Source organism: Zonotrichia albicollis, chromosome 8, assembly GCF_047830755.1.
Source record: "Zonotrichia albicollis isolate bZonAlb1 chromosome 8, bZonAlb1.hap1, whole genome shotgun sequence".
NCBI classification, from domain to species: Eukaryota; Metazoa; Chordata; class Aves; order Passeriformes; family Passerellidae; genus Zonotrichia; species Zonotrichia albicollis.
Window position 1 is genome coordinate 5998714 of NC_133826.1, and position 26956 is coordinate 6025669.

The 26956-nt window shown below is 42.6% G+C and overlaps 1 protein-coding gene across 3 annotated transcripts; it reads right to left on the reverse strand.

The window, feature by feature from the left end:
• Window positions 1-865: 865 nt before the first annotated feature.
• On the reverse strand, window positions 866-25132 carry PODN (podocan). 3 transcript variants are annotated; one of them, XM_074545786.1, is made up of 12 exons: window positions 24261-25132; window positions 20702-20946; window positions 19126-19219; window positions 17511-17575; window positions 13300-13409; window positions 10924-11080; window positions 9359-9474; window positions 6855-7512; window positions 6161-6232; window positions 4412-4560; window positions 2605-2806; window positions 866-1550 (listed from the first exon to the last, which is right to left on the reverse strand). In XM_074545786.1, the coding sequence occupies exons 2-11, from the start codon at window positions 20939-20941 to the stop codon at window positions 2638-2640; spliced, it is 1830 nt and encodes a 609-aa protein (XP_074401887.1). In that variant the 5' UTR covers window positions 20942-20946; window positions 24261-25132; the 3' UTR covers window positions 866-1550; window positions 2605-2637. The 3 variants fall into 3 exon arrangements, with proteins under 3 accessions (XP_074401887.1, XP_074401886.1, XP_026646245.2); XM_074545785.1 differs by lacking the exon at window positions 24261-25132 and adding an exon at window positions 23282-23569; XM_026790444.2 differs by lacking the exons at window positions 6161-6232; window positions 24261-25132 and adding an exon at window positions 23282-23569.
• Between the last annotated feature and the right edge of the window lie 1824 nt (window positions 25133-26956).

A 26956-nucleotide genomic window follows, 5' to 3' on the forward strand; every position in this document is an offset into this window, starting at 1 on the left:
TTGGTCTTTTTCACAGAAGTCTGGCAGAACTTCCACTGGAAGTTTGCTGGAGATGGCTAATTGACTTGAGCTACATTCTGTAGACATTTTACATAGAAATCTATCCCAGCAGTCAGTTGGAAGGATATTTTATTGCTCAGCTGTATAGCTGATATTCAAAAATGTGTGGGTTTTGCAATTTCTGGGGCCAAGCTTTTACTTTTTCAGGAAGCAGTCTTTCCTTCTGTGATTAATGAGTGTGTTGAATTGTCTAAGGTAGGGAACAACAGCTTGAAATTACTGTCATGAGCTATGGGAAACAAAGGGAGAGAGTGGAACTAGATCTCCAGCAGGAAAACAGCTGGTAAAAAATTAAGCCAACTGTGTTTCCAAGTCAATCCTGGAATGCAGTATGCAAAACAACATGTGTTCAATCAGAAATCCTCAAAAGAAAAGACCATTTTGTCAAGCAGATTAGCTGCCTCAGATGAAGGACATTATAAGCGACTGAGAAATTTGTACCTCTGTAGGTCGTCTTTTCCTTGGTTTCTTTATTTTCTGATTCCAACAGGAGCTGAGAACACTCAACATCATAAAATAGGAGAAGCTTTAAGGGAGTATGACAGCAAGCACTGTCTCCAGACTTGAACTAAACAAATTTCTTTAGATACTTAATGGTTTTCTCCTAAGACAGCCCTCACTCACTAATCTCTTCTCCACCATTAGTCTCACTCCTGCCTCTTGGTGTGAATGAGATACACTGTGGAAAATTCTACCACATCCATTAAATTCCATCCTGTCACTCCATCCTCTGATCACACCTTCAGAGACATTCACCCAACTGCCCCATGGGCAAACAACAGCAAGACAGAAACTTTACCAAAGCTCTGACAGGCAGACATTTTATATATGTATTTATATATATATTCACAAGAGCAATTGTTTTATTTTAAAACCTTTCTAAAACAGGAATATACTGCAGGTTTTAGCAGTAGAGATAAAATATTACTGGATCCAGCCTTATTTTGTTTTTCTCATCCAAATATACACATTGTTATAACAGAGAAATAATTGCATCCAGAATTATTGCTGCTGCTTGATGACCAAAATGCCTCATACACTGCTCTGCACTTGAAACTACTGCAGATATTCATCTGCCCTGGCCAAGAACAGCTTCTTTTGGGTGGAGAAAAAGAAAGGAGGCATAAACATGGTTCACTTAAAATGCAGTGACAAAAATGGCATTTGAAGGCCTGTGTTCAAAACAGTCCCATATTGTTATTACAGATGGAAACAGTGAGGGAAGAGAAACAGAAGAAACAAAAGCCAGCTTTTGTGAGTTCCAGAGCAATCCCTTATGATCCTGGGTCTTGTATAAGATGATTTGGAAGCTTTGGAAAGGCATTCAGGGTCTCTCCCTGAATAAGGCACTGAAACACACTGTCTTCCATGAGCCTGGCCCAGTGCCACAACAGTTTCTGCATAATTCATTGCACGTTTTGCTAAGTGTTCTCTGGATATCTATATAGATGTATACACATAGACATATATGTATTTTTCCATATGTTTTCCTGCAAAACAGAAAAGTAAAATAAGTTACATAATAGAATACAGAATTCAGAATGAGACAAACATAGTACCTGTTGCCATGTCACACGTGCCCCAAAACTAAACCAGAGAGGATTGATTTTGAATGTACCCTAAGTCTGTAGATATAAATTATTTCTTGTCTAACAAAGTTTTCATATAACTCAGCCAGGAGGGCTAATGTTTGACTTCCCAAGTACCTTCTGCCCTTTTCAAGCCCCATCAGCTTTTAAGCTTATTAGCACTATTCCTAGCAATTCCTTGTGTCAGTGACAAAATGTTGATTAGGGACAAAACTATTTTTTCCCCACTCTTAGGTCTGCAGAAGCAAAGAGCAATCCTGAACCTCATCATCTTTGAACATAAGATGCTTAAGAGATGCAGTAAATAGATCACTATACTTATGAAAAGAATGGATATTCTTCAAATAGCTTTGTCCCTGTATCTTTTTTTCCTGCAGTTGAAAAGAGATTCAAGTAGAGATGCTATTCTTTCCATAAGAAATACACTAAGTATAGCATTATTTTTCTCCTCCAAGTGGTCAGTGATTTAAATACTGCTTGAGACAGTAATCTAATGACACATTTAACAGACACCAATGGGTCTAATCTTGCTTTAATTTGTCATCTATTTTCACCTCATGTCTTCTGCACCAGCAAGCTTCATGGTTTGTTCTTTGTTTTTCTTTTGAAGTGATTGCTTAAAAGTATCATGAAATACCTTTGCATTTTTTGTTATCAGAATTAGTGAACAAGGACCTGCATCTCTAACCACTGTGTCTGCTGTGGCTATAAACAAAAGCCAGTAAGAACAGCCCATTAAGAAGTCTGATAAAACAGATGTATACTGTTTCATTTTACAGAATATTGTATTTTCAACCCTTTTTGATGTGTGACTCCCAGTCATGCTTTAGTGGAAGTCATTAAGTTCAGGGTTAATACATTCACTTGTTACGCTTCAATCATGTGTGTAAATTGGAATTATTTACACAAGAGTCTGAAAACTGGGGCCTTAATTTAACTCAACTACAGGTGTTACCTCCCATGTGATGGGATTGTGTGACTTCACATTTTATCTCAGTTCTTCTTCCTCTTCCTCATCTTCCATCTCCTCTTCTGAGTCATCCTTATTCTTTGAACTGTTGCTGAATTCAAGGTTCCCTTCAATATCCAGCACCTGTAAGTGCTTCAGGTTTTGGAAGGTACTTTCTTTCAGTGCTCCAACTGCAATCTTATTAAACCTTAAACAAACAAAAAAGCACCCTTGTTAAAAGAAACCCATTTTTATATACAACAGAGAAATTAGGGGACTAAGAGGAAACCATTCTGCAGCTACTCTATACTGACCCAAGTTACTCTAAGTTTACACTGACTCACAACAGCACTCTAGAAGTGCTGACTCCTCTAGATGGGAAAAGAAAAAAAATCATAATATTGGAATTCCTCCCCCACAAATTCTTTCTCTTGCTATTCTCCTTTCTCCTTCCCAGAGAGGAAAAGCATCTGCTTCACAGCCCATATTTTAAAGTATAACTGATTTTTCATAAAATTCTGTGTCATTCCTTGACAGTTTAATTCTTCACCTACTAAACTCAAAACAAAGTAACCCTTTAAGCACAAAGCAGTCATTTTTCAGCTGTTATTTGCATTTCCAGGAATACAAATAAACTAATCTGCAGTTTATGAACCTGTCACATATACTGATCTGTTACTTTTGAACTGTATTCTGTGTAATGTTCCAAATGTATATTATTGTTTCACAGCACTGCAATGATTAATGGCCTCCCATTAAAAACACGACTGAGCTTGGGTGGAGTTGCCTCCTGAATATGTTAGCAAAACTGTTTTGCAAATTCCTTTTTTCTTTATATAGAAATATAGAATGTGGCATGTGGTTTCTGGTTCACATCCAAGCATTCACTAAAATCTCATAAATGTGAGCAGCTGAATAGACAGACTGCTCTAATTTACACCAGACTTTGTAATTTTATTTGCTTGGTATGGAATCATTCATCCATAAAGGTATGCTCCAGAACTGTTCAGAACTACAGGGCAGTTTAGCTGCATACAGTCAAAATAAGACCATATTTAGTCTTCTGCAGCCTAGGCTTTTTGAACACAGCCATTGGATCAGCTTAACCATATACTAAGGAATTAATAAATTACTTCTAAATAATATTGTCAATAATATTCCATCAGATTAGAACTGAATATATTACAGGGACAGATTCCCTTAGTGTGCTATAAATCTCTGCTTCAGTCAGTTGTTACTGTGAGTTTACATTACATGTAAAAAAGGTCAGTATCTGTCATCCACAAAAACAAAGTCCTCATCCAACTGACAGAGTGGGAAAGAACCCAGCAAAGCGCCTAAACTGGGTTATGTAACTGTTACAGTTGTAACTTGTCACTTGTTTCTGACAAAGCTATCCAGGGAATGCACACAACTCCAAGATTTCTCACACACACCTCACTGGAGGGGGATTTTGTCAAAATCCAGGGCCAACAGACACAGGCAAAGCTGCACTTCTACAAGGGGACTGTAAACTTTTGGCTCACAGCTGAATATTGGAATATGACATCATGTTAAACATTAATTGCCCAGAATTACTGGCATGCCCAATCCATTCTAATAAGCATAGAAAAGACAAGCTCTCTAAAAAGAGTTTATTATGTGTATCCATGTTGTTTCGGAGCAGATGAATACAGTTTTGTCACATATTAGTGCAAACCAAATCTACTTGTTCAGAAAACAAGGATTTTAAATACTTTCTATAAAGTAAGCAATTATAAAGTAGATGAAGAAGGAAAAAATCTTGTGTGTTGAAGTGGAAGCTTGACCTTACCTGAGGTAAATCCCCTTTATTTTGGGTGTGGATTCAAAAGCATTCTCTGAAACCGTTGTGATCTTGTTGTTCTGGAGATACAGATATTCCAGAGATTCTGGCAAGCCTAATGGGATAGATGTCAGCTGGTTGCCAGCCATGTCTAGTGACTGTAAGGAAGAGACAACAAGGGGTCAAATAACTGAATTTAAATATTAGAAACACACCAGAAAGAGATTTAGTTTCGAAGTTATATTTATTATAGAATAAAATCATTTAATCTACCTCTAATTTGCAGCAAGGCAAGTGTGGCCAAGACAATTCTAGTCTCTTACACTCCTGTTGAGCATCCTGATTTCACATGATATGTCATGCTGGTTTGTTTCAGAGTTCCAACATTTCTTTATCTCTGTCCCCAGGCATTAGCCCATGTCTGTTTAAGTAAATTAAAAACAGGCTGGGTTTCAGATATGCAGGAGAATTCCTTGGCATCTGCTACTGCAAACACTTTGCTGGCTGAGGATGGTGATAGGTGCAGTTACACATAAAACCATCTGGAAATATTCTAACATGGAGAATGTATGAAGACAGCAGGACTAAAGGTCATGGTTGTTTTTCAGATTAATTTTTTTGCAAGAGAATGGATCAATAGAAGTGTTTTGTTATCCTGTATTGTAGTATTTTCATAGCACCAACCTGACACTATTTACCCACTACTCAAAGCCACACTTCTGCAAACAATTGTCCTCATTCCAGTGTTTTTGTTCCTCACATAATGCCAGTCTGGAAAACAATTATCATAGAACCATTGAATTGTTTAGGTTGGAAAAAAGCTTTAAGATCATTGACTCCAACTGTTAACCCAGTACTGCCAAGTCCATTATGTAAATGTCTTGCTTTGCAGTTGCAGAGTCTCCAGCGATTTCCATGGAAACAGTGTGGACTGAAGTATTTACTAAGTATATGCATGATCAGGATATTTATGGATGATTATTTGCCAAATTCACTCCAGTGCAACAACTCAGAAACCAACTGCACAGTTAAGCACTTAATGATAAAAAAGATTCAGCTGGAAAGAACCAACAAGAATTAATGCTGTTCCAAAGAAAAGCAACAGCCATAAATGCCCCATTAGTCCAGCAGAACTTTAGGTCTGTGCTATTATCTGAACCCTGTTTAGTGGGAGTGGGGTTTGCTGTGGGGATGGCCAATGGCTGTCAGCAACACCTCTGGCTTTACATTGACTGCAGGGAGGGAGAGTAGAACAAAAGTTCCACATAATTGTGAATCTGGACCTTTGAGAAGGAAAGCTCATCATTCCAACCAACAACTCCAGCTACCCAGCAGGGATCCATGACCCATTTTTGTTTGAAAATAAAACAACCTACATTTTATTAAGGTGCTGCAGAAAAGCAATCCCAGCCGTCTGTAATTTTCAATGGCATCTTCCTTCCAGGCTGCTTTGCATGTTAAATATATTTGCTCACACATGTATCAGTGTGGCACCAAACAAATGCAAAAGGTATTATTAAAGCCAGGGACCAAATCTGCAGCTGATGCAAACAGCTCTGCAGACACTGCTGCTGCACTGCTGATTGACATTAACTGAGGAACAAGCAATTGGTTATTCCCAGACACAACAGAAAGGGAAACGTTCCTATAGATTAACGTCAGGATTGTCTGAAAACACACTGGGGGCCAGTGTGGCATATGCTGCATGTCCTTATCCCTGATCTGCTCTGAGATGTGCACACTCTGCTGTGCACTGACCTGGCCATGTGCCCCCTCCGTGGCTGCTGTATGACACAGGCAATACCTTTCGCTGCAGGAAAGGGCCGTTGCCTGAAAGGAAATGCAGACAAATCCTTCAGCCGGCGTAACAATTCTGAAAGGTCATTTTGCTCAGCACAAAAGTGATTGTTCCTGCCTGCCTTATGGTTTGTGTTTAACTTTCTCCAGCAATTAAGCAAATGAGAAGACTGCTGATTGAATCCAGACTCCGAGCTGCTCCCCAGGTGCCTTAGCCAGCTGAGCTGCTAAATCCTACAGCTTGGCTTGTCTGACTATAAGCTGATGTGGGGGCTTTGAGAATTAAGAGTGTTTTTGTTTATGCATTCCTTCCTCCTGCTGTCTCTATTCAGAGCTGATTTTAAATCTTTTGGGAGACGAGCTCTTTGAAAGGCCTAATTTCAGTTTTAATGACAACATTCACTGATGTTTTTCTGAAAATATAGGACACTGTCAGGATTCAGACACAAAGCTGGACTGGCCAGCAGTGGGAGGTACCCACCTCTGGCACAACAGCACATCATTTCTACTCTAGAAACAGAGTGTGTAGCACTTACAATGCAATCCCAAATCACGAGGACCAAGCACATTTAGTATTGGTGCTATATAATTTGATTTAGCAGACAGATGAGGATATCAGCATCACTAAAACAATTAGAGAAGGTGGTGTTTCTACCTGAAGACTGCTGAGTTCTCTCCATGCTCTTGAATAAATTGAATTTACTTTCAGTTTATTGTTGCTCAAATACAGTTCCCTCAGCTTTGTCATCCCAGACAAAGTCCCTTTTGGGATGATGCTTATCTCATTCTCCTTCAGCTTCAGAACCTGCAAGTTCTTTGGGAAGCCAAAAGGCACCGTGTGGAGATTGTTTCCAGAAAGATCCAGGGACTTCAGTTGCCGCAGTTTACGGAAGGCCTCCCGATGGATCTGGGGGCTTGTGAGCTTGTTGTAGCTCAGGTTCAGCTCTTCAAGGAAGTAAGTGGTGGCAAAGTCATTCCTGTTGATCTCTGAGATCTGGTTATGAAGGATCATCAGTGTCTTCACCCGCCGGGGCAGCCCGCTGGGGATCCTTTCCAGCATGTTGTTGTACAGGTGCACAGTGTGCAGCTTCTTTAAGCCATGGAAGGCTGAGGGGTGAATACCTCGGGCTTTTAATTTGTTATTGTGGAGCAGAAGGTATTCCAGGTTCTTAATTTGGGTCAAGACATCTCTGTCAATCACCCTAATTGCATTCTTCTCCAGGTGGAGGAGGACGATGTTTCGAGGTAAACCACTTGGGATTTGGGAGAGGTTATTGCTGGACAAATCCAGATATTCAAGACTAGACAATTTCCTTGGGAAAGCAGGAAAGAAAACATTTTGATTCTGCAAGGTGAAACAATAACCAGTTTGCTCTAAGACTTTGCAATCTTTGTTTTAGAGCCTTTTTGCCCAGCACAGCTCCCACTACTGACTGCCCTTTTCTGCCTTGGGATATGAATGATGTGGACACCAAAACAGGGAGGTCCCATATTGCCATTAGGGATTAGGGCTTGGCACTGCCACTGCTCCCCAGCCACACCAGCAAGAGAACATGCCAGAGTCCACAGACCCCCAAACTGCCACTGAGCTGAGGCCTGGGATCAGTTTTGCAGTCCCAGATAGCAACGCATGAGCAATTCCAGTGAACAAATACCACAAGGAAGATGCCATGGCACCACCCCAGAACAGGGAGTTTAGCTCTCAGTTCACAGAAACAAAGCCTGAGCATGAGTAATTTCTGTTTCTCTCAAAGTATTTGCTGAAAGTGAAAGGCAGGTCTGCTTTCTAGATGATGAAATGTTACTTTTATGAAAAGCAGAAATGCTAACTTAGTGTCCTAGGCTAAGGTAGTGAACTCCTCATGACCCTCCAGTATTATGGAAGTGAGTCAGGGCTAGAGCTGCTTTGTGTAAGCTACTGAATCTGGATTCCACGGTCTCAGTTGAAGCTAAATTAAATCCTCAGACCAGCCACTTATACCAACTGGATATGGATCAATGGTTGTTCCACAGCCAGGACTGAGGAACCCTGTATTCCCTTGTATTTCAAGTCAGTTTCTCAGCTCAAATTAGAGTTTTAATCTACTTGACACAACATAACCCATTGCAGATGACCAGAGAGTTTTCAGGAAACAGGAAGACTAATGTGTTACAGACATTACTTACTGGTTACTACACTTCTGTTCCAGCTATCCAAGCATGCTCTGAATAAACAAATATAATCTTTAGGTAAAATGCTTCACTGCTGCCATTTGTAAGGTTTCCCCAGGATGGGAATATCTTAACAGAAATTATATGTCCCACATGACCTGGAGGTGGACTCAACACAGATATAGTAAACTACTAAGGGAGGTTTCTGGGAATGGGAAATGGAAAAGGAAAGCACAGTTTGTTATATTTTTGTGTCTGGAGATCAGGAGGGTTTACAGAATTAAATTATATGCAGGACTGATTGTGTGGCCTGGATTTTCAGGTAGAGCAGGGGCAGCATTCGGTGCAAGCAGAGGAAAAAAATGTTAAATTTCTGAAGTGCTAAGTCCCAGGCTAAATCTAGGACAGCCAAAGGCTATTTCTGTTGCACCAGTTGGTAGGAAAGCTTTTGCAGCCATCTGGCTCTTGAGCAGCCCCACTGCATCCCTGCCTGCTCCAGCAACCACCTGCACTGGGATACAGCTGGGCACGGGGAATTCACAGCTCTGTGTGTGGGGCTGCTTTCAAGCCACCTTCACAGAAACACACAGGTGGCTCCAGTGAAGATGAAGGTCTGGCTTTAATGCCCAGTGAAGTGCCCTAGAAACTGGAAAGTCCCAGGTAACCTCACTTTAGACTGTTTTGGAAGAGCAGAGAGTAGCTTTCAGTGTTGTTCTAGGTGGCTGTTCCCAGAAGGGATTTAGTACCTGGTGTGACCAGGTCTGTGGCAGGCAGTGGAGCAGTCTAATGTTCAGTGTTCTGTCTTTTGTATAAAACAATTCTGCAACCACTCACCCAGAGCTTTGCTCTTGAATGGCAGCATCTGCATCTCAGACTTAGCAGTGAAATGCATAACATCACCCAGCCTTGAGTAACTTTACTTTCTACTGTCCTTTGTTCAGTGGATGCACAACTGTCCCAGAGGGAGCAGACAGACACAGAGGGACACAGTGCACATCTCAGTCTCACCAGAAGGTTTCATTGTCCATTCCCTCATTAGACAAGTAGTTGTTCTGCAGATACAGCTCCCGCAGCCCGGCAAGCTCACTGAAGGCTCCTTTGGGAATCTTCTCCAGCTTGTTGCTCTAGATCACCACAAGCACAAAGAACAGTATTTGGCATCAATCAACACAACATTTGGGTTCTGTTCAACTAGCAGGGGCAATTAAACTTCAGAAGGGCTAGACATGAAATATTTAGGGGGCTTTATAATGGACCAGATTCATTTGTCAACGTATATAAAGTAGAAACCAACCCAGACAAATTTCGCTGTCGCAATAAAAAGTAAAAGAAAAAAACACATCTAAAGTACACCTGTCAGATATTTCTGGTCCACTTTTGACTGCCTCTTATTTCTTGTTGTCCTGTTTTTTCCCAGTCAAAATATCAAGGTAAATGTTACTGCTGACAGATGGTGCGCTTGCAAATAAAACACTCATTTCTCTGCTCATCTCCTCTGTCCTTAACACAGCTGGGGACAGCAGGGAAGGAGACAAGTTCAAAGAGTAATCCTCACAGTGTGAGACCCCTTTGGGAGATAATGGTTATCTGTAAGTGTTGAAAAAATGCAAGGGACAAATAAGAGAAAATTTTTAGAGGGATATTCCAGCAATTTAAAGGACTGGACTGGTTGCATTTACTTTTCTTCAAGCTGGAGAAGCGTGTTCTCTAGATTTTAACAGGAGTTCTGGTGAAACCTTCAAGGGAAAAGAGCTGGGAGGCAGCACAGAGCTCCTCAGTCCAGGGCTGATAACAGACTCCAGTCTCTGCACGTCCAAGGAGCTGTCAACACTCAGAGCAAGCAGACCCAGGACTCCCCACTGCTGTGGCTCTCCCATTGCTGAGGCTCAGATCTCCAGCTCAGACATGATGAAGTGTTTTTATCAGAATCAGATGACATGGAATCAAAAATGCTGGAGAGTAGCTAACAGCACAACTCTGCTATTGCACTATGGCTGGAGGAGTTGTAGTAATAGGGAATTCCTGATCCAAAGTGAATTGCCAGCTCAGTAGCAAGCAGCAGCCACTGGTGCTGGGAAGCAGTGGTCTGTGTGAAATGAGTCTGTGAGCAAAGCCAATGCAGAGTGGGTAAGCAGCTGTCAGGACAAGTGGCATTAGAGGCAAACTTACCTGGCAGGTCATGGAGACAAGGCCATGGAATGATGCACTTCCTGTTCTAATATGTATTAATATTGTTTTATGCAGGGAGGAGACCAACAATGCAACCACACAGGGATTTGAGTACCTCCCCCTGCAAACACAGAAAGGCATTTCTGCCCCCTGTGAGTGTTCTGGGGATTTACAAAAACACACTATTGCTTATGGGGAAAAGGAAGGAGATGGGGACGGCTACTGTTGAGAATTCAGTAAGGAGAATACAACAAGCTACTGTTGAGAATACAGAATAAGGCAAGCCTTGAAGTGGGCCTGGGGATGTTTCCAGGGGCACTGGGATATCTTGTGTGGTGTGAAACCCACACAAACACAGTACTTTGTCACAATCCTAAAGGATTACAAAGCGTTTTTGCCATTACCTGTAAGTGTAATTTATATAGTGCTGGAGGGAGATTCTTTGGAACATACTTCAGGAAATTGCTGGACATGATGAGTATCTCCACATTATTAGAGCCATTGAACATATTATCAGGTAACCCAGCATCTGAAAGTTTGTTGTTATGAAGATACACAGATCTGTTGGAAGGAAGCAAAAGATGAAGTCAACAGATAGGGAGATCTGGAGTTTTTGTTTACTGAGAGAAAGCTTAGTTTAAAGCTTAATTTCAATCTTTCTTCTTTCCTTCAGATAATTAGATTTGGTTTTAAAATGTGCCTTTTAATTTAGCAAGGGATACAGATGCAAAACCAAATGGTCAGCCCCAAATTCTCTGAAAGATATGTCTATTCAAAATCCAAACCTGCACATGAATACAAATTTCACAAGCAGCCTTAACTTCTTTACAAGAAACTGAGTGCAAGCCTGGGACTTTGCAGTGCTTAAAAACACAGAATGTCAGTGTGGGGGCCTCACCCAGAGGGTTAGAATTCATCTCTTTTTAATAGATATGGTCCCACCTTTAACTTCTATTTAGAATTGAGTCTGGACTGCTTGGGCTTACAAAATCAGCCTGGAGATCTTGTAAAAGGACCATCTCTTAACCCTCCATTCTTTCTGCTCCCAGGAAGGCTGGAAACAGCCCAGGAAACAGTTTCTCTCCTACTCCTGGAACTCAGAATAGGATACTGACAGAAAGACAAGAGATTGACTCAGTCTGGCAGACTTTTTTCTATGCTTTGGTTTTTAATGAGCCATTGGGATTGAGAGACAGAGTTTCTTACTTTTCCTTTGCCCTTCTTACTTCCAACCTTTAATACTCACCAAATAATTTCTCCAAACAGATTTTCAGAAACTGATTCATCCTTACACACATTTCAATTCTGTACAAAGCAATGTACCTCTATGAAGTCATTCCTCCTTTTCACTGGCTTAACTGCTAAATTAATTCATTTTACTTCTTTTTAACAGAAGAAATTACAGACTTTTAGTGACTTTGATTAACTCTTCTTTTCCTGTGTTTACCCCCAGATGCAGCAGGCAGCTAAATTTGTAGAGAGAGGTTAAAACTGCAGAAGTGTCAAGTGAGCTTTTTTAACTTGTTCTTGGATTCTCTACCAGTAGCAGAGAACTTGGCAACATCCTTCTGGAAGGAAGGAAAGGCTCAGTATGGAAATACAATTGTGTGATCACACACTCCAGGGAGTTCAGAGCTACACTGGAAGTATTGTTTACCCTGCACGGTCAGCTGTACTTTTAACTCACAAATATTTGCCTTTCTGAAAAACTTACTCTCCAAATAATCAGTCTGAGATCATGAACTCTGCTGGGGGCAAAAAAACAACTGAAACAACTGTGTTGGGATTTTATATGAGTAACCTTGGGAATCAATTAGCTCTTGTTCTGATTAAAATCTGTGTTCGTATAGAAAGTGTGAGAATCACTTCAGAAGAGTCAATAATTTTAATATGGAATCAAAAGACAGCAGCATCTCCACCTGAGATTAAGAAGAAAACATGGATAAATCTAGCTTTTTCATCATGAGATATTGCCAGAAATCTGTGAGTGACTCAGCCCTCTCAGCTTCCAAGAGCCTGAGAGACTAAAGGCCCAGGAAGTGCAGAGCAGCTCCAGCTCTCAATGAATTCAGTGGGAATGGAAAGTTCTTCAGTTCATCACAAGACTGGGCTGTAGGGGCTCAGCTGGGCCAGCTGTAATTTACTGCTTCCAAACCTGGCTGCACAAATTGCTCCCAACAGTTTGGGATCTTTGCAGGATCTGCACGGTGCAGTGTGTGGATGCTGCAGCTGACTCAAAACCCCTTCAGCAAAGGCCACACCTCACAGGATGTGGTCTGGGTGCCTCTGGGTTTGACATGGATGTGCTGCTGTCAGTCCAGGTGAGAAAATCACAGCCTGAACCCAGCAGAGACCTTTGGCAGCAGATCTGGAGTATGAACCCCTTCTGAAGATGCTGAAGTTCTTACCTTGAATAGAACTGAGTTATACTGCACTGAGTACTGCCCTCTCCACCTGATTTTACTTTTAAAAATTAACAGACTATAATAAAACTAGAGAGTTCTAAACAGCTAATCTCCATTTTGAGAAACTTAATTGTTCTTTTCAAATACACAAATAAAATGGGGACAACTTCATTTGATATTTGCAGAAGTGTCTGGCAGCTAGCAAAACCCTTGGAATGTGTTTGTTTGATCTTTCACGCTGAGAATAACAAACAGCTTCTTTCCAAAAACACAAGTAGGCAATAATATAGTTTAGCCAGATATTTTCTTATCACCCACCAACTGCATCCAAGCAGTGGCAGAACACCAGTATTGTTTTACTTCCCAGTCCCTTACCTCAAGTTTGGTTTCTGTCCAAATGTGAGCCCATATATCTTAGTGAGATAATTGGCTGCAAAATCTGCACTGATCAAGGTATTTGGTAGGAATTTTGGAGCCACTGTTAGCTGTAAAAGAAATATACAGGGGAGTTCCAATGAAATGTAGCAAATGTTTTAACCAAGTATTAGAGCAGCAGCAAAACACTTTCAAATTTATCTTCCCTAAACAGGCAAAGATAAATTAAACTGAATGTAGATTTCATGAACAAAAACAAATTGTCCTCACTCACTAATCTCTCCAGGAAGGAGACAGACTTTTGCTCTAAGATATGAAAATGTTTGTTTTGGTTGGAAGGGTCCTGTCTCTTTTTGGTGGAAGAAATCAAGAAATTGTTATTCAGAGAGCAAACACTTTGCTTATTATTGTTCCTAATTCCTCAGTCTGCTGTGCCAAAAAACTCCAACCCCCCTCACAGTGACCTAGTGCTCATTCTCTTAGGAAAGTGTATTGTGGAGGGGAGGTGTCACTTCACACCTCTGCCCCACTGCAGCCATTTATGATGATCTCTGCAGGGGGGATTCAGGCTCCCAAAGAACCAGGACACTTCTGAGCCAAGTGATGGAATACTAAATGGCACTTCAAAGCAAAGGGTACGGTGGTACCTCGTTCAATAAACCAGTGATGCATCAGGAAGTACAGAAAGGCCCTGTCCTCAAAACTTTATAGCTGACAACAGGTATAGGAGTGAATGTGTTGCTCTTCTTGCTGCTTTTATCAGTGATTTTAAAAGCTAAGCCTAGAAGCACCTGCATCTGAACAAATTGGTGGGGTAAAAAACAATGATCAAAGAAATCTCAGTTTTAGAGAGCATCCAGGTAATACAATAGCCAGGTTCACTGAGTGGCTGTTAATAACAAAGTCATTTACCCACAAACCAAGAGTACAGCTTACAATCCAGGCTGGATGGAGGGCAGTTTTCTGGCAAGCATACACCCAGAAGCTTCATGTATCAAGATAAAGCCCTTGGGAAAGAAATTTTTAACACAATGCTGATGATCCTTGAGTAGAGAAGACAATGAATGCAGTCAGCAGGTGCAGCCACCCTGGCTACAGGTGTTCACTGCAGTACTGATGAGACCACTCTGTTTTATGTGCAGATACTGAATTCTTTGAGATCAGGATGGGAGACTGGGGCAATGGAAGGGATCTGCCTTCTGGCATGAAGTTCATGGAATCTGTGATCTTCCTCACAGCTCTGTTGTGTGAAACAGAACCTGGTCCTTTCAGCCTACAAAGCACAGCAAGACTCACATAACGAGAAACCATATTTTTCAAACTTTTATTACCATAAAACTGCAGTGGGTTATGAATAATAGTGTAAAACCAAAAATATCTAAGATATGAACACTGTGTGAAAGAAGAGACACTTTATTGGAGAACTGCCTAACCCAAGCCTTAAACTATGTATTTATCTAAAGGCTGCCTACACCCCTCTCTACTGGTATGTCGAGAGTGCATTGATGAACTCCATCCATGAACTCCCAATTTACTGGACTCATAAAACAGTCTTTTAAAAAAAGAATACATTATTTACTGGGTTTCATTTTCAGCTGTTCCAAAACTTCCATCCTTAGCCTGTCTTAAACATTTGTGTGTCACAAACACACAAAAAGATCTTCCCCACAAATGACACTCCTATCAGCATTTCCAGATGGTTTGTGAGCACTGCAATGAGCCATTCTGCATATTCCTGCAGTTGCTCTTGGCTTTGGTGGTAATCTCTCACCTCCTGATCTGGGAGATATGATTGCAGGGTGCTGGATAAAAGCACTCATCTCTGACTGAGAAGGTCTGACAGTGCCTCAGAAAGCAATAAGTCTCTGCCATGATGTAGCACTGACAATTCAGACACAGGAAACAAGACTTAATCATTTTCATACACAGTGGTACATTAAAGCTTTTCTCCAGTCAATTAGGTCATAACTTTTGTACAAAGCAAAGGGCATGGCTCAGACATGTGAAATGAGAGACATAAGAACCACAAGAAAGAGGAAAGAGAAAAAGATGTTTAATCCAAAAAGAGTTTTCACTTGCTCAGGATTTTGCTTTGGCATTTCAGCACTTGGTCATGAGACCGATTTTCACTGGTTACCTTCTTGAAGGATTCATGCCAGATTGCTTTAAGTGTTAGCAAAAATAAAGTTGACTTGAATAGGTTTGTCTGATTTATTGCCTAACAAGAAGCAATCTGCCATTTCTCCTACTGCAATTTTCTTTCAACTTTCTGCTGCACCTTCCTTTCCATATGACAGAGTGTTTCTCCACTGTTAGCTAATGAATTGAGAAGGTAAATACAAAAGTCATTACCAGATTTGAATTGCTCAGATTTTTCTTGCTTGGATGAAGCTTTGATAAAAACAGAAGTGCTGGATTGAGGTGAATCCCATATCACTTTGAGGATATGGGGAAATGTAAACCTTCTGTCACCAAAATCACCTGCTAAGAGTCAATAATGACAGCTCAGGATCTGGTCTATCATTTGGTGGAACAATTTCTCTCATTAACAAGGTTTACTGTGCACTCTATTTGAGAGAGACAAAACATGAGAGTGGGGTGAAAACTTAAAAAGGAAACTACAGCATCCAGTCTTTACTTGAAGTACTCGTTACTCAGAGGCCACAGAAAGCTTTTAGTCTCTTACATTTCTTTTCTCTGACCAATTGTGCCAGTTTAATGAAAGATGACTTAGCCACATCTGATGGGATCACAATGGAAGATAAAGCAGCATTAAGATAATCCATAAAACAAGAAGCAAACTACCAGCAAATCCCTGCTCTCCTCCAGACACCACAGTAACTTGATCCCCAGTGTTTCCTGCTGCAGAGGAGATGCAGTCTGAAGCCAATCTGGTTTGTCCTGGCTTGTGATTTGTAAAGAAATGTGTCATTTTTGTGGGTCCACAACTTGTCACTGTAACTACTTGTGACATTCGCTGATGTTTGCAATTTCTTTTGGGATTCTTTTCTCTCTGCAGCAAAGCCAGAAAAACCAAACACTTTGTTTTGTTACACAGGGAAAATCAGAGTGCTAGGTTCTGGAATATTAGTCACAGTCTGGCTTGTTCCTTTTTATGGAGTTATTAACTGCCAAGATTATTACATGGAAATGGTGCTTGAAAGAGAGAAAAGAACACAATGTTACTGTACTAAGGAATGGGTTCTATTCTCAATCACTCCACACAGAAATGTATGGAGTGATTCTGGATGTGTCTTGGCCTGACTGAAACCTGAATGTGGCCACATGTATTTAATCAGAACATCAAATGGTCCCAGATTTTAAGAGGATAATAAAATATATATACAGACATGCAGAGGGAGAGAGGGTGGGATGGAAGGGCAGGATTTCTGCAGACAAAGAAGCTCTGCCTGATGTTTTAACTTATATTTTTCTGTGGGTCCTAATTTCTTCTGTAGCAAATATTTGTGGAGAACCACTGGGGATAAAAGAAGCCATAACAGGAACCACCCAGATGCAAGGGTATATAAGAACTATTTCATTTCCTAACTTTGGCAGGAAAGATGTACTTCTGTCAATACATCCAACCTGGGTCACAATAGGAAAGCACTTGGGATCTTCTCCATCAAAAGAAGAAATTCAGCTCCTATCACTGCAGCTAAAAGAAGAAATTAATGACTGGCACAGTTTCACTGTGGGGGGGGTTATTCTCCCCATATCCAACCTAATAAAAATGGGAGTCAGGGAAAAATGCATAGGGAAAATGCAGGGGAAAATGCATTTTCACAGATCTTCGTGGTTCAAACACAGGCAGTAGGATGTGTTTGTTCACAACTTTTTCAACCAGCCTCATCTGGTAAGGCAGCATTTCATATAATTACCCAACATACAGGCAGGAACCAAATCTGCATGCAGCTGCCCCAGAGCCTACTGAAGTCAGTGGTAATTTTTGCATGCAGGGGCTTTCTGTACCTCCCTACAATGGAACCTTTTCACCAGGTGCACAAATAAACAAGTGTTCAAAATATACCTGCATGTGTAGCCTCTAAACTTCATGTACTGTTTTGACCTTAGATGAACCTGCATTAGAGTATCATTTTAGCACAGTTTTACTTATGTAATATATACCTTTTACAAGAATTGACAACTTGCTCATTTAATTTTCAGAACCCAATTAGAAAAGAGCTCTAAAAGGCTTCAGAGTCTCTTACCTTATTGTTTGCCAGGTACAGGTAATTCAGGTTCTCCAGATGCTCAAATGCTTCCTCTGGCAACCCTTAAAAATAGGAATAACTAATCAGTGACATCAGCACCTTTCTGCCTTTCTGAGTGAAAATACCACAGGGCAGCTTTCCCTCTCAGTACCTTCCATGTGAGATTGAAACACTTTTTATAGCCACTGAAACAATGTGATTCACATCTATTGGTATCTCTTTTAATTGGGAAAAGAAAAAAACAAACCCACAAACCAAATCAAACAATACACACTTGTTAAGAGCAATGGAGGACTATTTAAAATCCTGATCACACAAGGCTTGTGGCCAAGGCCACTGGCAGGTGTCAGGTACAGAGCTGTGCTGATCTGCCCTGTGGCTGAGTGTCAGTGCTTGCAGCAACCACACTGTCTGAGAACCTTCTCCTGTAATTTGCATAAGATTCTGCAAGTCTTTTCTCTTGCAAGGATATAATCTGAGGTTGCTTAGTGATCAGATCAACCTTGTGAATGATTATATTGCTAAAATAACCTGCATGTCACAACTCCCCTCTTGCTCTGCTCCTCCACAATTCAGGTATCCAAACAGTACCAGCTCAGAGAGCTGGTCCAACTCAGGACTTATCCTCTCCCAATAATTATTAATTTTCAGCTGAGTCACTCCACATCCAGCTGATGACAAAAGCCCAACTGCTGTCACAATGGAAAGAAACACTTTCACCTGGCACTTGTCACAGGCAAAGCTATTTTCCATGTCCAAACATGTTGGAAACTCAGGGCTACACTGAAGCTTGTGAAAGAAAACATGCAGGCCCAAAGGTAATAGTGTCAAAGGCTGGATATAATAAGCACAGCTTTCCCTGTGCTCTGTAAGACTGCTGTGCCTTGGGGCCCATGTATAATATGCCCACATTCTCAATAAATTTTGTTCTCTGTCATTTCAGTAAAGATAAAAAGAGCATTCAGATCAAGTGGGTGACACATAAATTAATAATAATTACATCTTTTGTATCCCATATCCTCCTCTCTTAATGTTTACTCAAATTCTTTCTTTGTTTCTTTTACTTTCCTCACTAAACCCCTTGTTAAGTTTCTCTAATAAGCATGAGACTGGACAAGCAAAACCTGGCTATAAAAATCAAAGTGGTTTGAGAAGAGTAGAAACGTCCTTATTTGCATTATACATATAAATTCATACCAAATCTGACAAGGACAAAACTGGCCCAAACTGCCCAGCCTGACTAGACTGAACTAAACAAGGTCATTCAGGAGGAAACCATTCAGCATGTGGACGTTTCTGGTTCTCAAGTGCATTGCATGGAAGTGCCTGTGGGAGCAGAGGGAGTTTCCTGGATGAGATCTCACGCCACAGCACACGAGCTGCTGCCAGCTCTCCTCCACTGCTTCAGCAGGGCTGCATTCCTCCACACTGAGTCTTGTGCTTCAGATGATAAAGTGTCTCCATGCTCTGTGAGATGGCCAGAGGAGTGAGGCTCACAGCAAACCTCTCCAACCAAGCAATCCATCACCCTGGCTTTCCTTATCAGCTGTCACTGCCTCATTGCACAAGCTGCTGCTCTGGAGGCACAGGCTCTGTCCACCCCGTGGCTCACCTTTTGAAGTCAGCCTGTTGTTTTGCAAATTGAGAGTTTCCAGTCTATAAAGACGAGCAAGCTCTTCTGGAAAGATTTCTTCTATTTGGTTATTCTAAGAAAATGGAGAGTATTAATCATCAACAAAGTAATCCAAAAAGGATCCCAGTAAACCCAGACTGTGAACTTCAATAAAAACTGGAAGTGAACCCACCATGTCAAATCCCCGTCAAGACTTCTCTCATAATGAGCCAAACTCAGATCTCAAACCAAAAACATCCAAACCCAGGAGCATTTGAAAGCCTGACTTCTGCTCATCTCCAGGAATATCCAGCTTATGCACCAGCAGCACACAAAGAGTGTGATTATGCCTGGCAAGGCCCACAGCCCATCTGCCACAGCCAAACCTTGTAGCTGCAGCAAAGCATTTGTTACAAGGTTGGCATGCTGGATTTCCAAGCTTCTGTTATTCATGGGATGTTTTAAAAACCACTGGTCACGGGCAGGGAGCATCTAACCAGGCTCACTTGCACTGGTTGTGCTGTCAGGGGTGACTGCCATCAGATTTTCATTAACATGCTGATTAACATTCCAGCCATTAATGAGTGGTTCTAGCTTCAGCATCCAGTCAAGGATCCACTGCCCTGAAGCCAGGCCAGTGCACAGAAAGTGACAACTGCAGCTCCAAAAAGCTTCTTTTATTTTGGTAGCAGAGGCAAGAGCCATGGCTAACACACGCCAGGGACAGACCTGCTGAGGAAGGTGCCAGCTTATATTACAGTTTTTTCTAACTGAAAATCTCTAAACAAAATCTGCATTTCGTCCATTGGACAGAATGGACAGACTGGAGCAATAAACCAAAAGCAGTTGGTGAAGGGCCAGGCATTGAAAACCTCAAGCACTGCCATTGCTCTGAGGAGGCAGAGCCACAGGGCTGCCATGCTCTGGCCCTTCAGGTGCCAGAGCACTGGCAGGGAAAGGACACCTGCCCAAATGCTGGTCACAGGAATCAGGTAACTAAGAGCAGAGCATAGAAACCGGCTGACAGTCTAGGACATCCTGATTCTTCTTTCTGAAGCTGGAATCTCACATCTCATATGACCTTTTCATGACAAGACATGAGGTGTCTGGAGCAGGACCACTTGCTGTAGGCATGACACTTGGCATGATGGTGGCACTGGCCATGTCACACCTGCTCCTTGCTGAGTTCATGTGCTGCAGGGAGAGGTGGGACAGTGGGGGACATGAGCTGGCCGTGCTCTGGACTGGCTCGCTGTGTCTGAACTAAGACACCATTCTGTCCAAAGAATTCTTTGTCATTTAGCCCATATTCTTCAAAGACACTTCAAAATGGAAGGGCTCCACCAGAAACTTGGGTTGGCCAAAGGAGAAAAAAGAAATTGTTGGTTTGGACAAAATGAGAGAATGTGGAGCTCTTTTTCCCCTCCCTGGATGTGAGGGGAGAGCATGCCGATAACCAGGAGCCGGGCCCGCTGCACCTGCTGCTCCCGCCGGGAGCCCAGGCGGGGCTGAGGGAAGGAGCCGGGGTGCAGGGCCGGAATGAGGGCACGGGAGGGGCGATGGATCGCGCCCTTACCTGCAGGGAGAGGTGGTTGGTCAGCTCGGGCAGCAGCAGCGGGAACTCCTTGAGGTCGATGCCGCCGCAGTCCACGACGCCCTCCTGGGTGCAGCCGCAGTCGCGGGGACAGGCGGGGCCGGGCCCGGGCCGCCGCCGCTCCGGGCCGCCCTCGGCGAAGTCGCTGTCGGCGGCGCAGCCCAGGGCCAGCAGCGCCGGCAGCCCCAGCAGCGCCAGCAGCGCCCGGCGCCCGGCGGGCATCGCCCCTGCGGGCCGGACACCGGGTCAGCCCCGCCACCCCGGCCCGGCCGAGCCCCGCCACCCCAGCCCGGCCGGGCCAGCCCCGCCGCCGCCTTCCCGCTGTCCCGGGGCGCTTTCGCGGCCCCTTAAGGCTCTCCGGGGACTGCGCTGCCCAACCAGTGGGTCCGACAGCATCCCCCGCACCGGCCCCGACTCCCCGAGATATTTATTGCTTTTTTTATATTGAGAAACGCCAGATGATCCCCCAGATGTAGGGAAGAGGTTGTGCAAAGTTAATTCAATGTGGTTGTCTGTCGTACCGTTCCTCACAGTTTTCCATAGGAAGAAACTCTTCTCGTTATTTAAACATAAAGGCTGGTCAGGAGTGAATCTCAGAGGGGCTGCTACACGTGCATCGAACAATAACAAAACCTCGCAGCTACTGAAAACAGAACGGGCTTCCTATGGATTTTGGAGAGTGCTGATCTGAACCTAAGACACTTGGCTAATGTTCAGCTTTTATCTTTCTGGCAGCAGGTTAAAATAATCCAAACAGAAGTTGAGTATCTGCTGGAGCAGCCAGCTGGCCCTAACCCAGCCCCCTCGGTCCCACTTGCTGCCCTTCTCAGATTTCATACATAAAGGTTTGCAGTCAGAGCTGGTTATGGCTTGTCATTTATCCTCTCAGCTATTTTTTCACAGAAGGATTTGACAGCAATGAGAAAGACTTAGGCTGATCTTTTAAGGTGAAAAGGCACAATGAATTAATGACCTTATCAAATAAATACTCTCTTCACCTCTACTAACCCAGATTCCTTCTTTGCATCAGAAACAAGAACCCCACAGAACCAGACTGGCAGCTGTCAAAACTGTGTCTCCATTTACATCCATTCACAAGTCTTTGCACCAGGAGCTCTCTCAGAGAGCTTGGATGCTTGGGAAGCATTGGAGACATGCTGCTCTCAGTCACAGCCATGAAAGTCTTAAGTAAGTTTTTAAAACACTGACTTGAAGAAATGGGAGCAAGTGGGACTACAGGGTAGAGCATCCCAAAACATGGACGCTGGCTCTGCTTTAGTCCTGTCTGCTACAAACATGCACACACATCATTGTGCTTGATCTCTCTTTCCCCTATTCCACTACTTTACAGTTTCCATATCTGTAACAGCTGAATATAATGAAATTCACCTCTTTTATAGAACTTTCCTTGTAAGGCAGATTTTAACACTGGGACCAAAACTGGCCATATGAGTATGCCAACAGTAGATTAGTAAAATCCTTAGTATTTGGTGACCTAATCTCAGAAAATATTTCAGAAATCTTAGAGAAAATAATCTCAGAAAGTATTTCAGATCTCTAAGAAAGTATTTTTCCTATATAACAGCTCACCCTTACAGACACTTGCCAAAGAAACTATAGACAGAAAACCTTGCATGTACAGGTCTCAATCAGCTCTGCTGTAACAGTATCACCACTGTTCCCATAGCACAGTTACATTGTGGTTTTTCTTGGACTCTCTACGTTTGCAACATGCTGTTTTTTCCACATCTGTCACTGAAAAGATGTCAGAAAATTAACATGAAATATTCTATCTATTGCACACTAAGATTTTGGGGTGATCTCACCCCCTTATCAATATGCAAGTGTCTGCTACAATGCCTTTGGAGGGACTGCTGCTCTAGCACAGGGAGACACTTTGGATAGAGGAACATCTGTGCACATCTGGAGTGCAGGCAGTCAAACCAGGCATGATGGTGATTTTCTTTTAGTTCAAAGAAAGGCTGAAGTAACTCTACTTCAGCTCATTCCCATGGGCCTGATTCAAAGCCTTGTTAAGAAAGCTTCTAAAGGAGTAGCTCAAAACCCACCAGAAAGAGTCAGTCCCCTTCCCTTGCTGTAGGTGGGCTTTGGAGCAGGTCCTGCCACCCAAAGGCTGAAGCGACACTGAAACCAGCTCAGGGGTTTCTGTGGCTGCATCTTTCTGAGTCCAGACACAAGTGATACCTGCACTTCAGTGCCTCACAGCACGGGAGTGCTACAAAAGGCACAGTCTCAAGAGGTAAACTGAAGTTTCAGGAGTTACTGAATGCTTCTCAGTGATTACAGTGCCTCCAATAAACAACAGAATCACTTTCAAAATATCTCATCTCTGTTACCTATCATTCCCCACACACATTCTCACAGGACACACACACACAGATAGAAAAACATTCACTGAAGGAGAAGATTCTCCTTCAAAATCAACAGGTTGACTGAATTTGTTACACTGAGTATCCTTGCTAAAAGCTGCAGCTGAAAGGGAGACTGCTGCTGCAGGTTGTCTGACAAGCCAGCTTAAAAAAAAAAAATAGAAAAACTCACCTTTGCTGTCAGAAATGAGATGAATGGAGAAGAACATTTCTCTTGCCCCCACAGGCTCTCTCAGCTCATGCCATGTCAGTAACATGCACTGAGCTCAGAGTGAGTCTCCCCTTTCCAAGCCAGATCCTTTCCAGATGTGAGCAGCAGAACTGGAGAGAGTAACAGGCAACCCTCTACCAGTGAGAGCTTCCTGCACTTCCCAGCGAAATCAGAGAGGAATTTTCCAAAGCCACCATATAGGAAAATGTGAGTAGGAAAGAGGAAACAGCTATGGCCTGAATATAAAGACTTGGGAAATAAACAATCTCCCATTACTTTTGTCAACACAGTTTGTAAAATCTGTGAGCAAAGCCAAGAGCCAGCATGCAGGAATTGGCAGAAGAGAGGCAGAGACAGTGTGTGTGCTTCTGCATTTCACTGCAGGACACTGGAGCTGCACTGTTACTACATCTTTGAGTTTAGCTGCATTCAACCCAAATCTGAATTCCAGGTGGGAATGTCCTCCCATTCTCTGGGGGTCTGGTTCAAATTAGCTAGGAACAGATAGATCAGCATTTTTCCTGCATTTTATCTCCTTCCCCTTTAACTCTCCCTCCTTTTCAACACATTAACTGATCTTTGGGGACCAGGGATCAATAGGCTGAAACTACAAATGTCTAACAGGCAAAGTCCCCAATGTGCTGTGACACCCCATCCACTCAATCCCTTCTTATCCTCTATGCCCTGCATTACAGCAGTAACATCAGGACTTTCCACCACTTATACACACACAGAGACACAGACACTCAGCCCAGAAGCCTCACATTTCTTATTTCCCCATTCTTGGTGAAAGAACAGGAAGATATATTTGCTAACAGTATGCTCCAAGTGCAGCAATATTCCCAAGAAAGCAGCACAGCTTTTTTCCCCTGACAGCAGTTACTATATTAAATATAAAGCCACCTGCTTTGTGAGTGCCCTGCAGTGCTCCATACAGTACCTCCACAAAACCTGCAGAAGCTCTTTCCTCACCAACAACACGACCTTCTTGCTGAATTCCAAAGAAGGGACGCTGATTCTTTCCTCTCCACTCCAGCTGAACTGAAGTCTAAAGCAATTAAGTTATTTCCTCCCTCTCTTCATCCAGGCTTATATCAACTGGAACTGATCCCCCTGTGTGCCACGTGGAAGTTTGAAATGTTAGAGTGGGAAGTGTGTTTTTATTGAAACCAAAATAAAAACAAAACAAAGTTGGCTGCTTTTTCCTGGTGACTCAGAGATCCAGGACACATTTTCCTGCTCCCCTTTCTGTATTACAATACCCTGAGTCCATAAAACAAAATGTGCACATTTTTTTCAGGGAGGAGGAGTAGGGGGATTACCTCACTCACTATGGAGGCCAGAGCAGCCCACAAGGGAGAGGAAGTGACCAGCATTCAACCTTCCCCAAAAGTGCATTTTTATCTGTGTTTTTGCTGTAGAAGTATAGTAATTTGTTGTCAGGTAGCATCTAGAGGAAGTAAAGGGCATTATAAAAAGAGGGGCATTGTGCCTCCTTTAGTGGGGAAACAGAGGCACACTAGAGTCAGACACCAGATATGCCATGTGCAAAGGTAATGCACCCTCACACTGTGCTACAAATTATTTGTACAGGCTTTTTTTTCCTCCAAGTTTTCACTTCTTCCACATCTTACTCTCCTACATCAATGTACCCCAGACTCACAATCTCCCTTCTCCAGGCCCAGTGCTGCATTTCCATCATCCACACAAATTGTCAGGAAAACCAGAGCTGGAGTCAAATCTGTGTAAAACTGTTCTGACACACCACTAAGCCAAAGGCTATGCCCTGCCATGGCACATGAACTCAGCAGCCACTGGTTTTGTTCACTGCAGCTTTCTGGAGCTTTCAGAACAAAGAATTTCCATGCAACACTCACAGCACAGAATGAGCTGAGGGAGACATTTCCAGTCAAACTTGAGTCTTCATGCTCTTGCATGTTCCTGAGTGGTGGCTGCAGCCTGTGTGAAGAAACATTTCCAGGTTTAAAAACTGAAGCTGAAGACTCAGTTTAAACTTTGGTATGATTATTTCTTCAGACCACACAGATGGCAGAGAACCAGGTCCTTGAGCAAACAGCTGCTGTGACAGGCAGTGTGTGCCACAAGAGTGCTTTGCCATGGGGCTGGCACAGAGCCCCCTGTGCAGGACACAGCCTCCTGCACTGCCCAGCAGCAAAAAGCCCCTGTGCTGGTCAAGGACAGACTTGGCAACCTTGAGCTCTCAGATTTCACAGAAACTCTTGCAGACTTTAGCATTGTCCAGGGCCAAGCTGCACTCTGCAGTGTATTCCATGTGAGACCTGCTCAGCTACTGTCACTGTCCTAAACAGGCTAAACTTAGTTGTGATATGACAAACTCAAATAACAAACACAGCAATCACAGCTGTGATATGATAAAGTCAAATAACAAAACATGGCACAGAACAAAAGGTATGAGCAGATCTACTGAAGCATGAGCTCCAAGAACAGTGGTTCTCCAGGCATCAGCTCACTTGTGATCTGCCTGGAGTGAGCCACCAGGCATTCTGGAGGTTTTAGTTATGTCTTAAAAGGTAACAAAATGTTCTTTATTCTCACCTTTATTTATTTGATTAAGACTCTACAGAAATACTGAACACACAGTAAATACAGCTGACATTCCTGAAGTGCTCACTGCTATGTGCTGGTATTGTGCCTTTATATGAAAAGAGAGGAAAAAAAATAATTAAAATTCTTCTAAGTAACTTGCAGTCATTTTGCTTCAAAAAATGAATAATCAAAACACAAGGAATAAAAGGGGGCTTTGTCTCCAAAGCAGGAAGTATTTTTCAAACCTAAGAATTCATAACATTGCCTAACCATGAGCCTATTGGCATCTGTGTCTTGATCCAAATGAACTCTGAGATGTCTGTTCTCCCAGAGGACACATACAGTTAAAAAAAAAAAATAAAGCTCCATGACTGCTTTTAATCTACCTGAAATATGGGATACAGACACAGCATATTTTGAACTTGTTTTATATTATCCATGTTCCTTTTAGCCTGCTGCAGCATTATTAGGATGTTTCTGTTCCTGTATCACAGCATATAACTAACATTTCCCAGAAAACCCACCCTGGGCCATACAAAGCCATCTGCTTTCAAGTTAGCAACAAATTCTTCTTAGAGATACAGGGTACAGAACAGCTCACACTGTCACTCCAACAAATTACACTGCTGTTTATTTAAGTAATAAAGGCATTTGTTCCAAACAGTTGGGGCTTTTTCCAGCATTTGTTCTCCACATGTGGTTTGCTTCCTCAAGTGTTGATTTTTCATAGTTAAGAGACTTTTCCCTGCCTTTTATCCAGCAGGCTAATTGCATTCTTAGCCTTTTCTGCCTAACGAGAGCTGACAGGCAGTGCTCTCGGTGCTCTGCAGAGCAGGAAGCCATGGATTTCCTGTTCCAAGGAGGTAAGAGTTGAATCTGACCTCAGATGAATTGGACATATGGGAAATGGACAAAACCTTGTGACTATCTGCAGTTTTTTCTATCCTAAGAAGGAAGATGTAGTCAAGGCCCTTTATCCCATCCTCCTGCATCCTGAAATGATCTATTGCCCAAAAATCCAGCTCTCTGACCCAGCTGCCACAAACTGGGCTCAGCTGCTCACAGCCT

Bases quoted from the DNA above. Each gene is read 5' to 3' on its own strand.
- PODN (XM_074545785.1), bottom strand. From the start codon at position 23,366: ATGTTACTGACATGGCATGAGCTGAGAGAGCCTGTGGGGGCAAGAGAA. The intron at 9,475-10,923 runs GTAATGGCAAAA...GTGGTGATCTAG, and splicing joins TATATAAATTACACTTACAG to AGCAACAAGCTGGAGAAGAT. The intron at 4,561-6,160 runs GTCAGTGCACAG...TCTTCCTTACAG, and splicing joins CGGAGGGGGCACATGGCCAG to TCACTAGACATGGCTGGCAA.